General features: G+C 42.1%; 1 protein-coding gene across 2 annotated transcripts; it reads left to right on the top strand.

Annotated features, from left to right (window-relative positions):
* Positions 1–5,154: 5,154 nt before the first annotated feature.
* Positions 5,155–22,947, top strand: LOC123585124 (putative dimethylaniline monooxygenase [N-oxide-forming] 6). Of its 2 annotated transcripts, XM_045452952.1 has the most exons (9): positions 5,155–5,276; positions 5,595–5,835; positions 10,498–10,686; positions 11,803–11,965; positions 13,093–13,235; positions 15,153–15,352; positions 17,826–18,181; positions 20,174–20,246; positions 21,892–22,947. In XM_045452952.1, exons 2-9 carry the CDS (start codon positions 5,704–5,706, stop codon positions 22,232–22,234), a joined length of 1,599 nt encoding a protein of 532 aa, XP_045308908.1. In that variant the 5' UTR covers positions 5,155–5,276; positions 5,595–5,703; the 3' UTR covers positions 22,235–22,947. The 2 variants fall into 2 exon arrangements, with proteins under 2 accessions (XP_045308908.1, XP_045308909.1); XM_045452953.1 differs by lacking the exons at positions 5,155–5,276; positions 5,595–5,835 and adding an exon at positions 9,759–9,856.
* Positions 22,948–23,393: the final 446 nt, after the last annotated feature.

Genomic DNA, 23,393 nt, shown 5'->3' with positions numbered 1-23,393 from the left:
GGTCCCAGGGCTGACAGGTGTTTCCCCTCTCTCTAACCACACTTTTTTTCCTCCCATTCTTCAAGACCTCACTCAAACATTGATGCAACTGCAAATCCCTCTCTAGTCCCTTCCTGCAGGGCAAACTCCTCGCTCTTCTGAGTTCGAATGACCCTTTTGTAAGCCTCTGGTATTGTGCTAATCATCACCAAAATTGTATCATCGTCGGCAACGTGTGTGGCTTCCTGCCATCTTCGTGTTCCACCGCAGGGCCTGACACCTAATAAATACTCAGTGCACGTTCATTCCCTTCCCCCAACCTTTCTTCCGCCACGTGTTACCTGCGTGACCCTGTGCAGCTTAACCCCTCTGAATCTCAGTTTTTCACCTGTAAAATGGTGATAGTAATACTTGACGCCCAAGGCCCTTACAAAAATCACTGAGATAATGTGTCTAAAATGCATGCCTGGTACACAGCAAGTGAGCAGTCGACCCAAACAACAATCGTTATCATGAATGCTGTCCCCCAATGCCACCACGTCACTTCCGGAGTGCCAGGCGCAGTGTGAAGCATCCCACGTGCTGTATCCTGGAGTCCACACTAAACGCATTTCTAGGGGACAGTACTCTGCTGTTGTGGCATTCCAAGGTCTCAGACAATGCCTGGCACACTGTAAGCGCTCAATCAATATTTGTATTCTCATTACTCCCATTTTATAAGATATCGGAAAAAAGCATACACCATAAAGTCATAAATTTTTACTGGTTTCATTATTTTGAACAGCTCATTGTCTTCGTTAGTAAACTGAGAATCCTGATCCTAATTATCTTGCAAGGGAGTTAGGAGATAGTAAATGCAAAACATGTTCTAAATATTTGTTAGTATTCAGGGTGCCTGGGTGGCTCAGTCAGTTAAGTGTCCGACTTCCGCTCAAGGTCATGCTCTCGCAGTTTGGACTGCGAGCCCATGGCGGGCTCTGCGCTGACAGGTCAGAGCCTGGAGCCTGTTTCAAATTCTGTGTCTCCCTCTCTCTATGCCCCTCCCCCACTCATATTTTCTCTCTCTCAAAAATAAATATTAAAAAAATTTTTTTATAAATAAATAAATAAATATTTGTTAGTATTCTAGAATGTTCCTTAATCTCAATCTGATCTTCATCTGGCTCTTGGAAAAGCCTAGTGTGAACCCCGGGGTGCTGCCAGCCCCAGTGGTTTGAGCTTGGAGAGCTCCGGGCTGCAAAAAAATAGCATGGCACTTTGAGGACAGGGAGAGCTGGGACCAAGCAGGAGGTAGACTCCCAACTCATGGGGAGATGAAGGAGCCTGGTAATGACCGCCCTTCTCCCTGGCCTTAACATGTCTCTGCCTCCTGGTCCTCCATCATGCCCAAGATCAAAGCTGAAGAGGCAGCTCCAGGGCATGGCGGAAAACGTTCCCCCATTGCTTCTCCGTCTTGCCTTCTTTAATCTACCAAGTAACTCCGGGGATGTTCTCGCTCATCTGATTAAGTACCTGGAGTACCTCCACTTATCTCTCTAAAGATACTGTCAAGCTGTGGGAACTTACAGGGAAAGACCCACAAGCTCATGACTCTCCTGATCATTTTTGGGTAATAGACATTTCTGCAGTCTTGTTAAGTCACAACCACTGACTTAATTCAGAAAATGGAAGGTTCAGTCTCTCGTGTAATAATCAAAGCCTTGGACTTTATTTAAAGTTCTAATCTTCTCTCTAGTACTTCGCCCTGGGCCTGCCAGCAGGGGAGACCTAAGGTTTTGGAAGTGGGGCATGAAACCTTTCTTCTGTATCACCTGTGCGTCCACTCTTCCTCCCCATGATGTCGACAGGGAGGTTTCTGATTCTTTCAGAAAGTCCAGAAAAGGATCAGAAGACGAGAAGAGAAAGAGAGGTTAAAAAAAGGCGGAGGTGGGGGAGACATCTAACTTAATTGGTATTATCACATTCTGGCTTCCAGATCTCTGAGCCTGGTAGATGTTTAAAACTAGTTCTTACTTGTATGGATGTCTTTGCACCCCAAAACAATGGTGACCTCTCCCCAACAGTTCTCTTGACTCAGAAGAATGGACCCTATTCTGGCAGACACTTCCATAGCCCTAGTGGACAGGACCTAATATGACCCCATATTAGTTCTCTTGCGATGGCTCACATCCGTCCCTCAGGAAACCCTAACACATGCTTTGTCTCAATAAACTCGGGGAGTGCTGGCCAAACACAACATAAACACAACTCCCCTTCACAGCTAGCCAGCCCAAATCCCATCCTCTAGATTTTCCAGGAAAGGTCAGGTAGACAAAAATTCCACAGAGCACCCAACTGCTCCCCGAATGGTGGGATTGAGCCCCTCCCCTTATGCTTATCTCAAGAACCAGGTCTTTTGATTCCATTTCTTTGATGGGAAAATGGCACACACAACACACCAACAGCTCTTTCCGAAGAGGTCTACCCCAAAGATTCTCTCTCATGCTCTATGTTCTTGACTCTCTTAGATTCTCAATTCTATTAGCTGACACCTCCCATTGAACAAGTGGATCTCAGCAACAAATTAAATCGACTTGTTGACAGTGCGATACATAGAACAAGAAAAATCCTCTTAAGTAATTTCCATGCATTTGTGTCATCATTGGCTTACATTTTCTATTTCTGAAAAGGGTTGCTGAAGCCTAGTCTGTAAATTAAGAGATTCATGGAATGTTGAAAGGACTTTAGCAATTATCTAGTTCAATTTGCTCATTGTACAGTGGAGAGATCTGAAGTCCTGTAAGAATTATCAGAAAATATATAACCAAAAGGGTAAAGCACTGAGTGTTTACCGTATTGGTATCAGAGAAGAATAGGAGTATGTTTAGGATTCCTAAGAATGCAGGAGTGGCTTCCACTTAATACCATGTAACCCACGGTGCTAGATGCTGCCTAGGGACTCTTGGCATACCATCCCTCCCCCTTGGACTCCCTCCTGCATCACAAGGACTGGAAGCTAAAAACTACATTTCTAAGACTTCCTTGTAGTTAGGGCTTGAAGGCAATTTAGGTTTTTCCAGTGATTTAGATATCTGGGCTTGGAAGACAAAGGGAGGCAGAGGCTGAATTTTGGTGACTACATTGATCCATAAACATGTTCCAACAGGTATGTTTACATCAGCCAAACTCCACATCCCACCCTCTGGAAGTGTCTGTGGCAACCGCAGTGGTCCCTGCCCATTGGATGGTAGCTCTAGTCGTGTGTTCTTACAAGGCCCGGATTTTGGCAGGGAGAACCCTGGATGTTGCTCCTCCAGTCCTTCCCTCTATTACATGCACCTAATTCCTGTACTAAGTCCCTTTCTTTGTGAAACAGGATGGCCACTGCTTTCTATACTAAATCAAGAGTGATACAGGGGCACCTGGGTGGCTCAGTTGGTTAAGCCTCCGACTTCAGCTCAGGTCATGATCCCATGGTTTACGAGTTCGAGCCCCATGTCAGGCTCTGCGCTGACAGCTCAGAGCCTGGAGCCTGCTTCAGATTCTGTGTCTCACTCTTTCTCTGCCCCTCCCCTGCTCGCACTCTGTCTCTCTCTGTCAAAAATAAACATAAAAATTTTTTTTAATAAAAAAAGTGATATGCATGGGGCGCCTGGGTGGCACAGTCGGTTAAGCGTCCGACTTCAGCCAGGTCACGATCTCGCGGTCCGTGAGTTCGAGCCCCGCGTCAGGCTCTGGGCTGATGGCTCAGAGCCTGGAGCCTGTTTCCGATTCTGTGTCTCCCTCTCTCTCTGCCCCTCCCCCGTTCATGGTCTGTCTCTCTCTGTCCTAAAAATAAATAAACGTTGAAAAAAAAAAATAAAAAAATAAAAAAAGTGATATGCATACAAATCACAATATAAAATCTCAAAGACCTTCTTTGAGGCATCAAGTCTATAATCAGCCAACAAGTTCCTGAACATCTATATCCTATATATCTCTTATGTCTCTCTATTCTCCATTCCCCTGACACTTCTCTACTTTAGTCCCTCAGCATCTCTGTTCTAGACTATTGAAATTACATCCTGGTATCCCTGATCCTAGCCACTGTCCATATGAATCCAGCTGTCTGGCTAGCTTCCATATGAATCTGATCTTTTCTTACCTTGTCACTTCCTCGTTCAGAATTCTTGAGTGGATCACCATAACCTAGAGGATGGTATCCAAACCCTTGAGTGTGGCATTTCAAAGTCCTTCATAATCAGGGCCCTGCATGTTGAGTCTACCCTCTGCTATCCCCATCACCTCTGCTCAGCAACACTGAACTAATTGTAACTTGATCACTCAAGGCCTCTTTTCTGTGCATTTGCCCATTTTTTCCTCCATGCCCATCATGTGTTCCTTGCTCATTGACTACCTGGCAGGCATCTATTCTTCCTTCAACACTCAGTTTTTGGCTCCCTTCCTCTTGAATCCTCTTTTACTCTTCTCTCAGACAGACTCAGATGTTCCCACCTGAGGGCCAGCACTCACCGAATCAAATTTCCACGGTGACATTGATGGATCATCTCTCTCTCCATTAGACTATACACTTCTGGATGGAAAGCACTGGATCTTTTCACCTTTGAATCCCCAAGACATAAGGTAGGCACTCAGACAAAAGGAAGGAAGGGTGGGAAGGAAGAAGGGGAAGAAGGAGGTGTATAGAAGCAGGAAAGGCAGGAGGAAGTGGGAAAGAGCTGGAGACAAGACTCAAGTGACTTCACAATTCTGTCCTTGAGTTCACTAGTTTTTACAAACCCATCATCTCCAAGGGTTAGCTCAGCTCCTCAAATCATACCCTCCTAAGTTTAAAAAAAAAAATGAGGGTTTTTTTTTTCACCATTGGCATAACAAATAGTCCAGGTGCATAGTATTTGTTTATACATTCTGAAGTTCCAAAGCAAAAATAAATAAAAGAACCATTGTTCTGTTAATCTTCCAGAGGCTTCACTTTACAGCCTCCGTGATGGTATCAGTTACTATTTTATTTTTTGGAGCCTGGGCCAGAGACCTCATTCTTGCCCTTCCGCAAGCCCTTTCTTCCTCTACCCCCTCTCCCCCCTTCTGCTATCTCCACCACACTCAGTCCTCCTCTTTAGCAGGGTTCTACATCATGAAAAATTAAAAAAAAAAAAGGAATTTCTACTTTAAGACTAATAACTCCTCCCCCTTCCTCAATTTTTACATGAAAAGACAATGTTAAAAGCCATTTTTTTCTACATTTAAAGCACTGCCCGCTCGCTGAGGAAAGGAAGGCAGTGCATTAAGACTAAACCCCGTAGAGCCAAGCATTCAAAGTGAGTAGGGGTGATTTGGAACAGTGGATTTCATGCAGAAGGCTTCAGTTCTGACTCCAACTCCTTTGCTTGTTAGCTGCAAGATGTCAAAGAAACAATTTCTAATCTTCTAGGAGTGACTATTGCTGCATTTGTACTTGAGAGCATTAGACTGATGAACTTTAAGGTCCTTCCTGCTCCAGCATTCCCTGATTCTGCTATTTGGGGCATCTCGAATAAGCTGGAGAAGAAACCAGATTTGGTATCATACAATAGCAAGAGTGGTAAAAAATTAGTGAGTATAAATTGTTAATGTGCATTATGTCTTCTTGTCGTAAGGTGAGGATCCTGACCCATAAACCTTGGCTGGTTCTTCCTACCGAAAAATCCTAAGTATTCAGGGACACTCTTCTGAAGAAGCTATCTCCAGACCCTCCTCCTGGTGATCATGGGGAAGAGAGTGGCCATCGTCGGAGCTGGTGTCAGTGGCTTGGCCTCCATCCGGTGCTGCCTGGAAGAGGGGCTGGAACCCACCTGCTTTGAGAGGAGCAATGATATTGGAGGCCTGTGGAAATTCTTGGTGAGTGGGAAAGCCCTGGAATATCAACAGAAGGGAGATGGGTGGCTCTGCAAACCAAATCTGATCGGTTCTATTCAGACTTGGGAGGAAGGTCACAAAAGCTCCAGATCTGGAAAGTAAAATCTTCTCTCTCCCATCATGCTAATGTCCAATCACTCAAAACTACTTCATACCAGCTCATAAAACAATGTTACCTGTATAACAGAGTCCAGATCTCCAGTCTGTAAAGGGTGCTAATGTCGGTAATTTCTAACAAAAACAAAAACAAAAATGCACCACTGCCTCCCCCATGTAAATGAATGGAATCTATCCCTGTTCCCTATTGCTCAGAAATCCTAGGAACATAAAGGGGATTAAAAAAGAAAAGAAAAAGAAAAGGAGAAAGGTAGACCAAGATCAGAAGTTCTCAGTTAGTTTCAACTCTTAGGTTTTCCGGAAAGATTAATTTTCGGCAAGTCGCTTTTTTCTTTCTGGACCTCAAATGCTCATTTGTCAGATGTTGAGGTTGGAAATTAAGTTTCCTTTAATATGCCTTCCAACTGTAATGGGATGTGATTCTATAATTACCGCATGTCTATCAGGAAGACACTGTAAGTTATGATAAACAATGACTGTGTGTGTTGTGTGTGTGGTTATTGAATACTCCAACCAACTCCAAAACCAAAAAAAAAAAAAAAAAAAACTGATTTGTCTTTGCCATTCAGGCTCATGGTTGGACAAATGATATAATTAGTAAATATTCACTATACAAAACATGTTTAAATTTTGAAAATCACATTGGGGAAACTTCTATCCTTTCTGTCCTGAATGTCTCAGCCATTGTGATTGGATATAGATGATATATATTTGGCATGAAGATGTTATATCCACCTTATAGCCAAATTCACCTTATAGCCAAATTCCGTCTTGGTCTCAGTGCTTGCCCAACCTACAACAACAGGTTGCTCTAGTAGAATATACCAGTGCTAACTTAGGACATCTTTGTATTCATCTCAAGAGTCTTTTTTTTTTTTAATTTGTGAGGTCCAATAATCCTGAAAGTATTATATGAGATATAAGATCATCTCCATTAGGAAATGATCAAGAATTATTTTTTAAAAAAGATGTTTATTTATTTATTTTTGAGAGGGTGGGTGCAGAGAGAGAGGGGGACAGAGAATCCCAAGCAGCCTCCACACCATCAGGGCAGAGCCCAATATGGGGCTCGATCACAAGAACTGTGAAATCATGACCTGAGCGAAAATTGAGTCAGGTGCTTAACAGACTGAGCCACCCAGGCACCCCAAAAGTTATTTTTTTAAGGATTCAATTATCTTTATTTACATTTGCTTAGGGAGATGTGACCAGCTTAGCCTAAATCATGAAATGGTTCTCCATGATCTCATTAGCAACAATTAAATGCTGCTTGAATATCTATTTTGGCAGAGTTTTGTGCTAGGTACTGGGATGACAAATGCATGACATCATTACTTTACATAAATGGTTTCCAGTCCATTTGGTGAAACAAGCCGTAACACAGGTCCACAATCCTTTGATAGAAAGATTGGCAAAAATTCATTTAATGGCAAAACCTTTCCTGAAGTCATAAGATCAGAAAACATGAGCTGAATTGCCATTGGGCTAGTTATAATCTTTATTTGTCCCACTTTGTGTTTCACTGCAGAAATTTTCTTGTGTCTGATGATAGGGAGCTGTCCCACTTCTCACTAGAAGTGTTATGGAGAAAAATCCAAAAATCTACAGATTCCAAAATATATCTGGCCCTATGAATTTCAAATAAGAGATTATAATACTTTACAACAATGAGACAGCCCTTGGTGATGGTCAACTTAATGAACAAGTGCTTTGAGATTTAGGAGATGGGGTGGGGGGTGGCTACTGAAATGTTCTCAGGTCAAGGGACACTTCCTGCAGGGAGAGTACTTGGCTGAGACTTGAAGGGTGTTCTCAGGCAAGGAACGTAGAGGACCGCTATGTGACATAACTCCAGAGTGCCATTTCCACTGTAGTCTGTGAACAGCACCCCATGGACATGCGGTCACCATCAGTGTGCCAGTCGGGGAAACTTCTATCTTTCTGTCCTGAATTTCTCGGCCATTGTGATTGGATGTAGATGATACATACTTGGCATGAAGACATTATATCTGCACCATTTGCCTTATAGCCAAAAGGTGAACCCTTCTCTTCTTTTCCAAGAAAACCTGCTGGGTTCGATGCATGTTTAGAAAGGGATTTTTGAAAAATGTGTTACATAAGCTTTTATCTTGCAAGTCCTGTTAGGCAGAAGGTAATCTGGAAGAAAGGCACCTGATAATTCTGAACTTTTCACCACGTGCTTTTTCTGCAAAATGGAAACCAAATGAGACTTAAACACTCGCAGGCTGAATGCGAGCATGTTTTAGTTTCATATCCTCCAATATTAAGGCCTTGTGTCCTCAAAAGATTAATTAACAAGTTGTTCAACAAGCCGTGTACAATATGGGTATTATTTTGATCGCAAAAGGGGAAAACAATGGAACCAGAACTCCCTGGACTTTCGTTCCACTCATCCACTCATTTATTCAACAAGTACATTCAGAGTACACTATGGATAGGGTACAGTGTTAGGTACAGCTGCAGATAAGAGGTACAGCAGGCAGCCAGCTTTTTAAAATCAGAGAAAACAAGTCTCAGAATGACTGTAATATATGCGAATATGCGATTAGGGCAGTAAAGTCAATCAGAGCTTGGTAGAGGTAGGGATGACTTCAGGTTGGTAAGAGAGAGGCAAGGAAAGGCATGACGAAGGGGGCAACTTTGGAGCTGGACCTTGAGGGTATCTTTAGACAAGCAGAAGTGGGATTGACAGGCAGAGTCTGAAAGAAGATGAAGCCAGACTGCTTGACATGCATGCACAACATTCTCGAGTTAGCCTCTGACCTCGCCCCCCAGTTGGTTATGTTCTAGCGGGAAAGACGAGACACAGATGCAGTTATAACCCAACACAGGCTGTGACAACGTGACCGCAGCTGCTTGGATCTCTGGGTCTAGGGCAAGCCCTCTCAGCCAGAGGCAGAGTCTGAGCTTAACTTGCTCACCAGCCACTTAAACTATGCCACAAGCAGAAACTGGAAATACGAGCTCTCTGGAGCAATTGTCTGTTGTTATGTAACACAAGCATTTTCCTTTGTTTGTAGAACAGCCTGTCAGGGGAAATTCCAAGGAGCTGTTGGGTACATACTCTTCTCTCTGTTATGATCGGCTGGGGTCAGGAGGCGAAAGAGCAGAAATTCATTAATGATGGAAATAATCCAAGGTCTTATCCAGTCTGTTTCCCAGAGCGGAGTCTTACATTTTTTTAACCAGACCCCTGCCTGAAGCCCGCCTTCCCTCCCCTCACTCCTTCTGCTCACTTCTCCTTCTCACAACCAACCAAAGGTACGGCTGTGGGTGAACGGGAAAGACTCAAACCTGAAAATCCGCCAGGCACAAGCTGTCACCCTTTTTCTGATCATCGCAGAAATTTCAAAGTGAGGCTTAAGAACGTTAACATCTCCGAGCCTGGCTATTTATGAAAAACACAGCAACCGTGAATAGAGGAAGTTTTCATCCCAACCTAAAGCCAAACAGGGGCCTCAGGCAGCCCCCGTCCCCACCCCCACCCCCACCCCAGCCCCAGACCCAAGCCTCTCAACCATTCTAGCACTTTTGGTCTGTATCTTCCAGAGGTCAGTTTGGGGCTAGAGGATGATAGATGTCCTGAATCCAGCAGGAACATGTCATTCCATCCCGTTCCCACATTTCATGAAGGTTCCTTTGGGTTTGGGGGAAGCGGAGGCTGCCAGCTTTTTAATGTACTTTCAAGGCAGCACATTGTGTGAATTTTTATCCTGCCCTTACAACGGAGAGGAAATGCTTGTTTTCCATGTAGCCTTCAACTACTTCTCAAAAAGAAGCCAGTTTTCAATCACATAGCGGCTCCATAATGAAGTGGCAAGATTTGATACAAGTTCTGAGGCTCCTGGTTTCCTGTGTCTCTCCGGTGAGGAGCAGGTGCCACTAACTGGTGGTTAGGGAGGTCCACCAGCACGGAGTTCATCTACAAGAGAGCAGCGGTTCTCAAAGTGCGGTTCCCGGACCAGCGGCATCAGCATCGCCTGCAACTATCGGAAATGCCGATTCTCAGGCTCCCCGCTAGACACACTGAACCAGAAATCCTGGGGGGCGGGGATGAGGTGAACGAGGTGGCACGCAGGAATCTAAGGGGGCCTGATTATGCCAAATGAATAAACCCTCCACTTCAAGTGAAGTGTTCGAATCAAACAGCCGATCAAATAGACTAAAAACTGCACCCTCCTTTGGACCATTTAATTGTGTTCTTTTAACATGACCATGAGATCAGAACCAGCGCTGTGACTGGAAAAAGGAAGAAAACGCTACGGGACTATAAACACAGATGTAACGTGGGGGTAATTCGAGGAAGAGAACTAAGGTGTAGGGTCCCAGCTCTGCGCCAGGTGCTATGCTAAAGGCTTTCTTTGTTGCATCTCACAGAGAAGTGTGAATTGTTTTCATGTCTTTTTTTTATACACATGAAAACGGTTTCAGTCGACCAAAACTTGAATTTTCACTGAGGGAAACATCATCCTTGGCCTCCTTTTTAAGCTTTCTTCCTCTTCCTAGGACCATGCTGAAGAGGGCAGAGCCAGCATTTACCAGTCGGTATTCACCAACTCTTCCAAAGAGATGATGTGCTTTCCAGACTTCCCTTATCCTGATGATTACCCCAACTACATGCACCACAGCAAACTCCAGGAATACATAAAGACATTTGCTCAAAAGAAGAATCTTTTAAGATATATACAGTTTGAGGTAAGGGTCTTACACCTTGTGCTGTTGATCCCAGTATGTTTATCGGTTGGAAGGGGGTGGGAAGCAAGGATACAGACTTCCGTTACCGAAATCAGAGCTCCATGTTTGGACAGCTCACCAATCAAATGTTGGTTCGGATTATAAAGTATTCGTGCATTGTGCTTTCTCCCCCCTAAAAATGTCCTCCACTAGTGTCCGAGAACTTTTAGAATATCATCGCAAATACTGGAGAAGCCTATACTATCATAGCATATGTTCCACCCCATACACTGTCACGTGTTAGAAACAATCCCAGACTGTCTAGTCCATATTTAGATTTCTGTGGGTTCAAGGCCGATGAGTTGAGGTTCAAGAAAACATGCCATTCTTCAGAAGTTCTGCCATTATAAGGAGAGTAAAAAATGAATGAATAATACAGCCATTGTCCTCATCCTTCACCCACTTAGTTTCTTAGATGAGGAGACACAGCAGTTAAGGCAGAGATGTGCTCTCTGCAAATAACAATAATACTTCATATTTGCTCACAGGTCTTAACCTCGGTTCATGACTGTGAAATCCAAAGCACATACATGTAGTGAGAAAAATAATCAACCATATCATGAATTGTGATTACATTTAATACAATTTCACTTATCTATGATTATTTTATTTATTATGTTTAATTTAATATGATTTCACACTTACTTACATAAAGAGTCATACTATGGAAGTAGCTAATATTTCCAGGGGAGAGGGTACGTCACCACGGAGAAATAAGGATTGAACGCTGAGACATTCCCACATTTATGGAATTGATAGAAAATGAGGTCAGAGAGAAAGAGGCTATGAATTTCAGTAGAGGATGGTAGGAAGCAAATGACATGGCCTCTTTCACAAGATTCAGTGTAATTTACCCCAAATCTATTAACTAGATGTCACAAAAGTAAATAGGCCCCAGTGAGTGATTTTCCTTGGAAGATTTGAAGATTCACTGTGACTCCTTATTTTAATGTCCTCCCTATATTTCTCAACAATCAGGCAAGCTCATAACAATTACTTCCTCTGCAGAAACACTGCAAGAAAATTAAAACCCACAGAATTGTAAATAGAAGGAATTTCTTTCTGGTTTTCTTTAAGACCCTGGTTTCTAGCATAAAGAAATGTCCCAGCTTCTTAGTCACTGGACAATGGGAAGTTGTTTCAGAAAAGGATGGGAAACAGGAATCTACTATTTTTGATGCTATAATGATTTGTTCGGGACATCACGTATACCCCAATCTACCAACTGATTCCTTTCCTGGTAAGTTTGGAAAACGTATAATAGTCTGGGGATTTATACACAAGCACCAAGGGTTGAGCTAGATCTTTCCATAGATTGTCCATAATAATTATTCTTAAGGTTCCAAAGATTTCAAAACCAAATTTTTAAGTCTGATGATAAATACAGAAATCATTGTTCTCCTGAACCCTTATGCTAAAAGAATCAAGAAGCTGCAAGTCAGAGATCAGTTGACGATACAGGTCCTTAGGGAGGAAGGGTTTTTAAATATCATCTATATCCACATTTTGCAATTCACTTTAGAAATTTCAGTGAGTGTGTGTGTGTGTGTGTGTGTGTGTGTGTGTGTGTGTGTAGTGGCACACTCCATTAGTATGCAAAAGCACCAAACATCAAATAAATATAATACACAGGTAACCTCACTTTCTCCTTCCTTCCTCCTTCATTACAATAGGAACACAGGTCTACTCTAAAATATTAGAGTTCTGATCTCAAGGCATGATGTTCACAGGCCGAGATCATTAAAAGAGGCACCCAGAGGCACCTGGCTGGCCCAGTCAGTGGAGTGTGTGACGCTTGATCTCGGGGTTGTGGGTTCAAGCCCCACATTGGGTGTAGAGATTACTTTAAAATAAAATCTAGAAAATATTTATAAATAAATACATGAATAAGTAGAGATTCAGGGAGAATAGAAGATGGAAAGCATGAAGGTTAAGAGGCAGTATATTTAGGCTTAGAACACTTGGGCTCAACCTCTTATTCCACTAGTTCCTTAGCATATGATCTTGGACAAGTCACTTAACTTCTTTGTCTCAACTTCCTTATCTTTTAAAAGATAATGTTTCTCGCCATATAGAGATGTTATCAAGATTAAGTGTTTCTTTAAGCATATAGATCCTAACCCACAGTAAGCACTGAATAAGTATTAGTTATCATTATTATCAAAATAGAAGTTCCCATATCATAGGTTTTTAAGGCACTGTAAGTACTTATTTGGGGGGTTAGTGTCAAAAAGGATAAATGTGTTTCAACTAGGAAACTGTTTTTCAAAATTAAGACTGATAACAGGAGTCAAAAAAAATTGAAAAAGTGAGTCTTCACCATGTCTTCTGAAAATCAGCTCAAATCCCTCCTCATGTTCCACTTAGGCCTACACCAGTTTCAAGGCCACTATCTCCACAGCAGGGACTATAAAGACCCAGACGCCTTCAAGGGGAAGAAGGTCCTTGTCATCGGCCTGGGGAACTCAGGATCTGACATTGCTGTCGAGCTCAGCCGTCTGGCTACACAGGTACACTTCGGGAAACAAACTTAGGGTACGGGTGTGCTATTAAATCAACAGCTTGGGCGCTGAGGCTCGTGCTCACATGTCATACTACAAGGGATCCACCTGTGGCATATGCCCATTGAATCGAGGAGGACTAGAGACATGGTCCCTGTGAAGCAAGGTGACGTGGCCCATGCTAGCAAGGAAGCGCGTTCTACCAGAACCAGAGGTAAGAGTACGTGTGTAGACATACATGAGTGCATTGTTTTGTTTTAATTTTATGTTCTGCTCACCTCCAAGCAAACTGGTTGCTAGTCAGGATCTGCCTTTATTTATTTAGCAGTAGTTCTTATCACAGTTCTTACCATGCAAAAGGTGTTTTGCTTATCATTCTGGAGGTCTGAGATATAGAAGATTTTGTTCCCACTGTCTTCTATCCGTTTAATAGCCAGTGCTCAACAAATACTGGGCACATTTTATATGCCAGAACTATGTCAGACTAGCAATAAACACGGAAATAAGTCAGACTATTTCTGACTTCCAGGAGCTGTCAGTGGGCAGAGGTGGGAGGACAGGTACACAGACCTTCACGAACGGAGGTAATAAGCCTTCCGTGACATTAGGTGTGGCCGCACCACGAAAAGAGAACCTAACTTAGCCTGGATGAAGTCAAGGGAGGCTTCCCAGAGGACTCTATGCTGAATCATCCATGACCAACAGACCTTAAAGAGCTTAACCTATTGTTAAGGAAATAGGTCCTCAGTAAACAAATTCTTAAACGGAATAAAACCTAATGACATTTTTGGTGTCAAACTCCCTCGGGTTATCACAAAAGTGGCATAAGAGACAAGTAGCTCTCAGGGCTGAGGCAGCTGCCATGGTCTGAGTGTCCTGACGAGGTCATGAAGTGGGCACAGAAGGACTGGAAGAGAAAACTTCAGACAAAGAACAGAATTAACTTCTTGACATCTCCTCAGCCTAATTTCAGGTAGAGATTTAGCTATATTTCTCCCACCCAACCCAGCAACTACCCTCAACCACCCACCCCCACTGAGGCCCTGGATTGGCTGGTCCCCACCAGGCCTACCATCTATGTCTCTGAGTCTGTGAAGATTAAACCTGTCACAACTGAATACACAGCTCTCTTGTTCCAGGCTGTCAGGTTCTTATTATTTCAACAATTATGCACTTGCCCTCTTGGGTGGAGAGACAGAGTAGTTCCATCTCTACCTAGTTTCAGTCATAGGTGATTCATCCTGACCCAACTCTCTGAAATTGTTCTTCCAGGGGTGGCTAGGAGTCTCAGTCAGTTAAGCAGCTGACTCTTGGTTTCAGCTCAGATCATGACCTCAAGGTTCATGGGGCTGGGCTCTGTGCTGACAGTGAGGAGACTGCTTGGGATTCTCCCTCCCTCTCTCTCTGTCCCTACCCTATGTGCCTTCTCTTTCTCTGTCTCTCTCTCTTTGTGTATGTGTATGTGTGTGAATATACATATCACACACACACACACACACACACACACACACACACACACATATATATATATACTTTAAAAATATTTCTTTTTTTAAATGTTTATTTATAAAAAAAATAAATAAATGTTTATTTATTTTTGAGAAAGAGAGAAAGCACAAGTGGGAGAGGGGCAGAGAGAGAGGGAGACACAAAATCCGAAGCAGGCTCCAGGCTCTGAGCTGTCAGCACAGAACCCGAGGCGGGGCTCGAACTCATGAACCGCGAGATCATGACCTGAGCCAAAGTTGGACACTTGACCGATTGAGCCACCCAGGTGCCCCCAAAAATATTTTAAAAAAAAGTAAAAATGCTTCCACCTGGATACTGAGGGCAATGCACGGAGATGTCCATAAAACATATCCATTGTGTCATATCTGCTTGTTTCCTACAGTGTGACATTGAAGTCTATGTTGCCTTCCCCACCAGGTCGTTATCAGTACCAGAAGTGGCTCCTGGGTCATGAGCCGGGTTTGGGACAATGGCTACCCTTGGGACATGGTGTATGTTACCCGCTTTGCATCCTTTCTCCGGAATGCCCTGCCTTCATTTGTCTCTGACTGGTTATACGTGAAGAAGATGAACACGTGGTTTAAGCATGAGAACTTCGGCCTGATGCCTTTAAATGGGTACTACAAGTAACACGTATTTTATCACTTAAAAAAGCGGGGCACTAGCTTCAGTTGAATTCTTTCTCTCTAGATCTTACTTTAGCTGTCTCACTGAGGTTGTTGAGATGAAACCGAGGACTGCATGAGTGGCACAGTATACCCAGAGAGCATGTATGGGTTGAAAATCTTATTGAAATGTCTCTGGCGGGGAAAGAAATATGGGAGAATACAAAAGGCCAAGGAGCGGGGCACTAGATCCCCCTGACATGACAGATTCATTTATGGTAGCTCCAAGCTAAAGCATAGAATTTTGAGGGCAGAACCGTCTCATGAATTGTTCTTTTGAGAAATCCCTCATCCATGCTTGTAAGTGAATGGGGATCGCAATTTTAATACCTATTCCTCAAGACTATTGTGGTATGGAGCAAGATAAAAATATATAAGGCATTTTGTAAACTATAAAGCTTTACAGATATTGGTTCTTACTAGTCTCGGATATTCTAATACGCTTGTAAGGAGCAATTAACCAAGTGGTATTAATTGACATGTCTCAGAAAGTAGAAAATCTCAGAATGAAAGTACACACCTCTTCCACCATGGAAAGATTGGAATGTTAGCAGGACAGTCAGGAGGCATGGAACATGTAAAGCAGTGGAGATTCACAAAACTGATGTAGCCGGTAAAATTAACAAGCTTTGGTTTATTTATTTTTCTGTAGAGACAGAGCCTGACACCTGCTAATTAGAAAGGTGCTCTAAGTAGAAGAATCAGTACGTCCATAGAAAAATATTAGAGTGGCTAAGACAAGAAAGGACTCACTAAGAAATTTCATCTTGGCCCATGCTAGCAAAAATGTTTCATTGTGGGGGGCGCCTGGCTGGTGCAGTCAGCGAGCATGCTACTCTTGATCTCGGGGTTGTGAGTGGGAGCCCCGTGTTGGGTATAGAGATTACTTGAAAATAAAATCCTTAAAAACGTTTCAAAGAAACGTTTCATTGTGTTAGAGAATCGGGTAAGGCAAAGTAAGAGGAAACCGTAAATTAAAATAGGAAATGCCAGGTTTAAGAGTCAAATCCTCACTCCACAGCATTTATCCTACTTAGTCTGGCAGACTACTATATCCTTAAAGATAAAACCAACCAACCAACCAACCAACCAACTAACCAACAAAAAACGTTGATTTCATGCATTTAAACTTATGTTTAATGTAATAGACACTCCAAAGCCTGAGCTGATGAAGACTTTTGGTCTTGTAAGAGTAACTGCAAATCAGAGTCTGACTCTGCCCTTTAGACAACAAAACATAGGTTTGGAAATCCATTCATTCTAAGAATGAAGCTCCCTCTCAGAAAGGGTTCCAAGTACCCTAAGGTTTTGATAACACCTTCTCACTCCTTCCTCGAGTGGGGGGAATAAAAACAGGTTTTACTGAGACCTACTTTTTGTCACCTGGTAAGGTAAGAGACAAAGTTCCAGAATGATAGAGGCAGAGAAAGATATGGAAGTATACAGGCACATTCTAAGATTTATAAACTTTCTGAGTGTTTGAGATACTTGGAGTACATTCCAAAACGCCCCGAAAGGAAACGTGAGTCAAAATGAAGAATGTCGTCGCAAAGCACATCACTCCCAGAATTTTGGCAACCAAAGTGCAGTGTTAAAGTTGTTACACTTTCTTTTAGGACCACAGCTGTGGAAAGGAAGCCCCACGTGACAGTGTAACAGCTCGCCACAGCCAGTTTGATTTGCTCAAATCAAAGACCTTACTTATAATAATAGTTCACGTATAATAATGATGCTTGCATGAGGCAAAGGCACTGTTTTAAGTGCTTTATGGGTAATTGTTCGTTTAGTTCTAATCGTATGAGGTAGATTCTATCGCTATCCCCATTTTACACATAAGGAAACAAATACAGAGTAGTCACTAGTGAGAGATGGAGATTGATTATAAACCTTTCTATTATTTTTTTATCTTTATTCATTTTTGAAAGAGAGAGAGAGTGAGTGCAAACGGAGGAAGAACAAAGAGAGAGAGGGAGACACAGAATCCAAAGCAGGCTCCAGGCTCCAAGCAAGCTGTCAGCATGCAGCCCGACACAGGGCTCAAACTCATGAATCGTGAGATCATGACCTGAGCCGAAGTCAGACACTTAACTGACTGAGCCACCCAGGTGTCTCCCAGAGTCTGCATTCTTAACCACTGATTATGTCTAGGAATTAGTTTGATTGTCATCTATTTGGCCAATCTCCAAATAGTATAAGTACCCATAAGGGAATCTTCAAGTTTCAAAGGACCCAAAGAGGCAGCTCAGACAGAATTCTTAAGGATTGTTGCAGGCAATAGTAAAAAAAAGTTGCCACAAGAGAAGAGTTCAGAGGTCCTCATGCTAATATTTAGCTCTTCAAATCTGGTTCCAGTGCTATGGACTATTGCAGATATTTCTTGGAATTGGTACATTACAGCAAAAGTCTGTCTCTTGTTTCTGAACAGTTCCCTGCGAAAAGAGCCTGTGTTCAACGATGAGCTCCCATCCCGCATCCTGTGTGGCACTGTGTCCATCAAGCCCAATGTGAAGGAGTTCACAGAGACCTCGGCTGTGTTTGAGGATGGGACTGTGTTTGAGGCCATAGACTCCATCATCTTTGCAACAGGCTATGATTATGCCTACCCCTTCCTTGATGACTCCATCATCAAAAGCAGAAACAATGAGGTCACCTTGTTTAAAGGCATCTTCCCCCCACTAATGGAGAAGCCAACCTTGGCTGTGATTGGCCTTGTCCAGTCCCTTGGGGCTGCCATCCCCACAGCTGACCTCCAGGCTCGCTGGGCTGCTAAAGTGTTTGCAAGTAGGTCGACCATTCTGTCTTTTATCCATTTAGTCAGTGAACGTTTACTGAGCACCTTCTATATGCCACGTACTGTCCTAGGTGCTAAGGATCTAAAGGGAACAAGACACACTCCGTGACCTTAGATAGCCTAAAATAGAGCCAGGGGGATGCTAAAATAGGGGAAGTTTTAGGATGTTCTGTACAGGAATATAAATCAGAGGCAGGGAGTGGCAAGAAACAGAGAGATGGACTAGAACACAGATGGCCTTAAGACCTGTGTTAAAGAGCTCATAGGGAAATTGGAGGGACTATTGGAGGGAGTTTGCAAGGCTTTAAGCAAGAGAAAGACAGCAGTGGATAACTGCAATGTCAAGATACATTGTGAAGGTCAGAAGGGCCCTGGTGGATGTTGCGGGCACCCGATTGGCATCAAACTGTGTCAGAATAACAATGGCAGGCCACTCCTACTCTATGCACCATCTTCTCCTCCCCCTCCAATCCAGATCCTAGGGTCTACAAGTATGCTTATGTAAGGAAATCAAGAACATGAGGATTACATGGAGAAAGGCAATGTCTCAAATATATAGATTTAATTTACTTCAGTCATATTGATCATTATTAAAGTGTCTTTTTATTCAAGGGTCCGAAAACCTTGGCCAACACAGGTATACCTTACCTAACATACTGTCCGTAAAAACTTAGGTAATAAATTTACAGGTAATGAAGAAAACGTTACAATCCTAGAATGGATGTTTTCTAAAAATGTTGTGGGTAAGTAAGCTTCTATTTCAAATGTACACAAAGGATGATTGAAATAATCCCTGTTATGAAATCCTTTACAAGGTTGTTCCTCTGTAAAATACTTCCATTGTGTTTTCCTCTTAAAGGAACAACAGTGCCAAGTACCTGGGGTTTTACAAAAAAAAAAAAAAAAAAAAAAAAATGGCTACAGTTCATAAGCCCAAGAAATGTATATGAAACAAAAGGTGGTATTTATTCATTCAGCAAATATTTATTGAGCAACTACTATGTGCCAGGCTCCATCTTGGCACTTGGGACACAACATCAAAGCAGACAAAAGTTCTAGCAAACATCTGACCACAACCGTACCAGGAGAGGTAAGGTGCTAACAATGACTAGGAAGTATTCATGCACTGTGAATGTCATAATAGCTTTCTGCCATGGTGACAAAGGCAAAAGAGCTATAGTCAGCAATCAGATGACCCCTCCACTGATAACATATTGCAAAGCTCTAAAATTTTCTGATGCTTCCTGGCCGCAGGCTAATGCTGGAAAACCCATGCGTTCTTCCACTGTTCCATGTTAATAGGCATGTACCTTAGAGTGAAGATTATTTCTGGAAAGAATTCTTAATAAGAGGATGCAAATAAGAAGTAGGAAGAAGCTGTTATGATATTAATATACATAAAGTGTATCTAAGGCATGTTGGGGATTAGGTCCTCCAGGATGTTACAGAAATATGAGATTAGGTGATCTGAAGCTACAAACTTCTTTGTTGCCACTGTCTCACTGCAGGCCAGCCCTGCTATTCATAGAGGGGGGTTCATTGACTTCTCAAGCCTTTATCTCTATAAATTGTTATTCTACTAAAGATACCAAAGGCAGCTCCTCTTGATATAAAATCTTTTAGGGATACAGTTCATAAATACTACAAAAAAATCAGGGGTGCCTGGATGGCTCAGTCAGTTGGGTATCTGACTTCAGCTCAGGTCATGATCTCACTGCCTGTGAGTTCGAGCCCCACATCGGGCTCTGTGCTGACAGTCAGAGACTGGAGCCTGCTTCGGATTCTGTGTCTCCCTCTCTCTGCTGGCCACCCCCACTCACTCTCTCTCTCTCTCTCTCTCTCTCTCTCAAAAATAAATAAAAACATTAAAAAATAAAATAAAGAAATTTTAAAAAACACTATGAAAAAACCATCATGTGTCATTATATATTTCTGATTTTTTTAAATATTTTTTAATACTTCTTTCCCCATTTCTCTTCTAGACTCATGCACCTTGCCAACTACAAATGAAATGATGGATGACATTGATGAGAAAATGGGGAAAAAACTCAAGTGGTAAGAGATTGTACTTGCTAATGAAACAAACCATAAGATTTTCCTTTATATGTAGGAAAATGTTGATATATTTTACAATATTTTTACTAGTCAAAATTCACATTTTTGGAACACTTGCTATGATCAAGCAGTATGAGATAGGAAAATAATAGTCATTACACGTCACCTGTAGGATAGTACAAACGACACTCTAGAGTAGTTTCTCCCATGGGAGTGATTTTGATCCCCAGGGAACATTTGGCAAAGTCCAGAGACATTTTTGGTTGTCACAAGTGGGGAGGGCATGCTATTGGCATCTAATGTGTAGAAACTAAGGATGCTGCAAAGCATCCCACAATGCAGAGGACAGGCCTCCTAAACAAAATATTATCCAGCTCAAATGTCTCCAAGAAGTCCTTTCCCATCAGCCACATGTCTGCCAGCAAGTTAACTAGCTGGGAACTGAGCAATGGCAGCACTGTAATCAGAAAACCAAATGAAGAACCAAACTGAGTTCACCTGCCCTAGTATTTTCTTCTAAAAAGATATTCATTTCGGGGCACCTGGGTGGTTCAGTCGGTTGGATGTCTGACTTTGGCTTAGGTCATGATCTCACAGTTCATGGGTTCAAGCCCCGCATTGGGCTCTGCACTGACACATCGGAGCCTGGATCCTGCTTTGAATTCTGTCCGTCTGTCTGTCTATCTCTCTCTCTCTCTCTGTCCCTCCCCCATTTGTGCTCTCTCTCTCTCAAATAATAAAAAGAAAATAAAAAATAAAAGAACATTCCTTTCTGATTCATCCAAACATGTGTTCTCAAGTACACCATAAATGGGATTTGTAGAAAGTTCAAGTGGCTAGACATCACGTATTTAAATGTATTTTTTATGTTAGCTACTTCCATATAAATCAATTCTTTTCCAATTTTATATTAAAATCTGTTGGAAGAATAATTAGATAATGAATCCCATTCGGATGAAGAGGTGACTGTGTAAGAAGATTCTTTCTTCTTTCAAGCTCTAACACATCATTCCCTGAGCTCTGCCACACAGTTGCTGGCAAAGGACCCAGAGGAGAGGAGAGGTGGAAGCTTCAGACTCAACAAAATCTCTCCTGCATTTCATCCAGTTCACAGGGCGGCTCTGCGAAGTGGACGCGCCTATTCACCATTCACGCAGCTCACTCTCCTTACCAGCCTTTATATTACAGGCCAATAGGAATAAGAAGCAGGGAAAGGAGAAGCCCCAAAGTCAACCGCATTTCTTAAATGGTAGCCTGCTCTTCAGGGTTCCTAAAAGTAAATGAGGCCATGCCCCAGAAATCTAACACTGGGGCAGATCCCAAGCAAGGTCATGTAAAGAATAATCATGTGTTAAAGAATAAACTAAGTTGATCCGTCACCTTGGCATCCTGGGGTCCTTTCACTCCAGGCCACAGAAGACCAAATGACATCAAATTTAGATAGAGGTTAGGAAGGAGGAAAAAAAAAATGAATCGACACATTTATAGCCACAGAACAAATGATAAACTCATTGTTGTGGAAAAAGGGAGGAATGGGATAATCCTGAAGCTGCCGACTAAAATGCTATTTTCTGAGCTAGAAAAGAAGAAATTCGTGCTTTATTTACTGTGCCCCTCATTCCCATATGTTCTTTTCTTTCCTCAGGTTTGGCCAGAGCCAGACTTTGCAGACAGATTACATCACGTACATGGACGAGCTGGGCTCCTTCATAGGAGCCAAGCCTAACATACCATGGCTCTTCCTAACTGACCCCCAGCTGGCCTTGGAGGTGTACTTTGGTCCCTGCAGTCCATACCAGTTTCGACTGATGGGACCAGGGAAGTGGGATGGAGCCAGAAATGCCATCCTGACCCAATGGGACAGGACAGTAAAGCCAACCAGGATGAGAGCTGTAGGGAAAGCTCAGAGACCCCAGCACTTTTATAATTTGCTCAGAATTCTTTCATTCCCAGTGCTTTTGCTAGCCGTTTGGCTTACATTTTATTAATGAGAAAGTCCTTTACATCTCAGAGTTTAGCCTAGAAGTTTAATTATTCAGATATGTATGTAGCTTAATTATAGGTATATACACATATGCATACATAAAATCTCAGAGCTGCTCTTTGCTTTCCTGCAGATGTAAAAATTAATTCTGGCCCATTTGACTCAAAGGCTAAAAAAAAAAAAAAAAAAAAGGAAAATACTCGGGCTTTCCCTTTCTGATGAGAATCTATACTCTAAAAAGGCTTTTCACATGCTGAATGGGCAAATTTGGAGATGTTTGAGATGAAGAAGAAGGGGGATGAAGGAGAGTGAGCACAGGTTTGCAGGATGAACAAAGTTTAATAAATTTCTTAAGGGTGTTTCATCATAGGCAGAGATGACATCACAACAATGTTGAATCTTTCAACCCATGACATGGTATATCTTTCCATTTACTTAGATCTTTAATTGCACTCAGCAGTGTTTTGTAGTTTTTTGTATATAGATCTTACCCATCTTAGGTCAGATTTATCCTAAGTATTCCATATTTTTGGATGTTATGATAAATGGTAGCTTAACATTTTTTTAATTTCCTGTTGTTTATTGCTAACATATAGAAATGCGATCATTTGTTCTTTTGTTGAATCATCTGTAACTTTTTTGTAGATTCCATAATGCTTCCTACGTAAATAATCACGTTGTCTAAAAATAAAGATAGCTTTACTTCTCCAATTTCAACTTGGATGTCTTTTATCTTTTTCTTGACTTATTGCACTGAAACTCCCGTATAATATTGAATAGAAGTGGTGAGATGAGACATCCTTGCCTTGTTCCTGATCTTAGGAATAAAGCATTGAGTCTTTTACCACTAAGTATGATGTTAGCTATAGATATTTCACAAATACCCTTTATTAAGTTGAGGAAGCTTCCTTCTATTCCTAATTAGCCAACAGTCTTTATCAGGAATCGATGTTCGCTTTTGTTAAAATGCTTTTTCTGCTTCTTTTGAGATGGTTTGGGTTAAAATATGGTAAATCACATTGACTATTAAACCGACCTTGCATTGCTGAAATAAACCCCACTTGGTCATGATATATTATCCATTTTATACACTGTGGGATTATATTTGTTAAGGATTTTTGCATGATGGATATTTATCTGTATTTTTTTTTGTAATATTTTCT

Source organism: Leopardus geoffroyi, chromosome C3 (assembly GCF_018350155.1).
Source record: "Leopardus geoffroyi isolate Oge1 chromosome C3, O.geoffroyi_Oge1_pat1.0, whole genome shotgun sequence".
In the NCBI taxonomy this organism is placed as follows: domain Eukaryota; kingdom Metazoa; phylum Chordata; class Mammalia; order Carnivora; family Felidae; genus Leopardus; species Leopardus geoffroyi.
The sequence above is the reverse complement of the archived record's forward strand: the minus strand, read 5'-3'. Positions and strand labels throughout refer to the sequence as shown.

Excerpts from the sequence above, each read along its gene's own strand:
- LOC123585124 (XM_045452952.1), top strand. The coding sequence starts at position 5,704 with ATGGGGAAGAGAGTGGCCATCGTCGGAGCTGGTGTCAGTGGCTTGGCC. Across the intron at positions 5,836-10,497 it reads GAGGCCTGTGGAAATTCTTG|GACCATGCTGAAGAGGGCAG; the intron begins GTGAGTGGGAAA and ends TCCTCTTCCTAG. Across the intron at positions 18,182-20,173 it reads GGCTGCTAAAGTGTTTGCAA|ACTCATGCACCTTGCCAACT; the intron begins GTAGGTCGACCA and ends TTTCTCTTCTAG.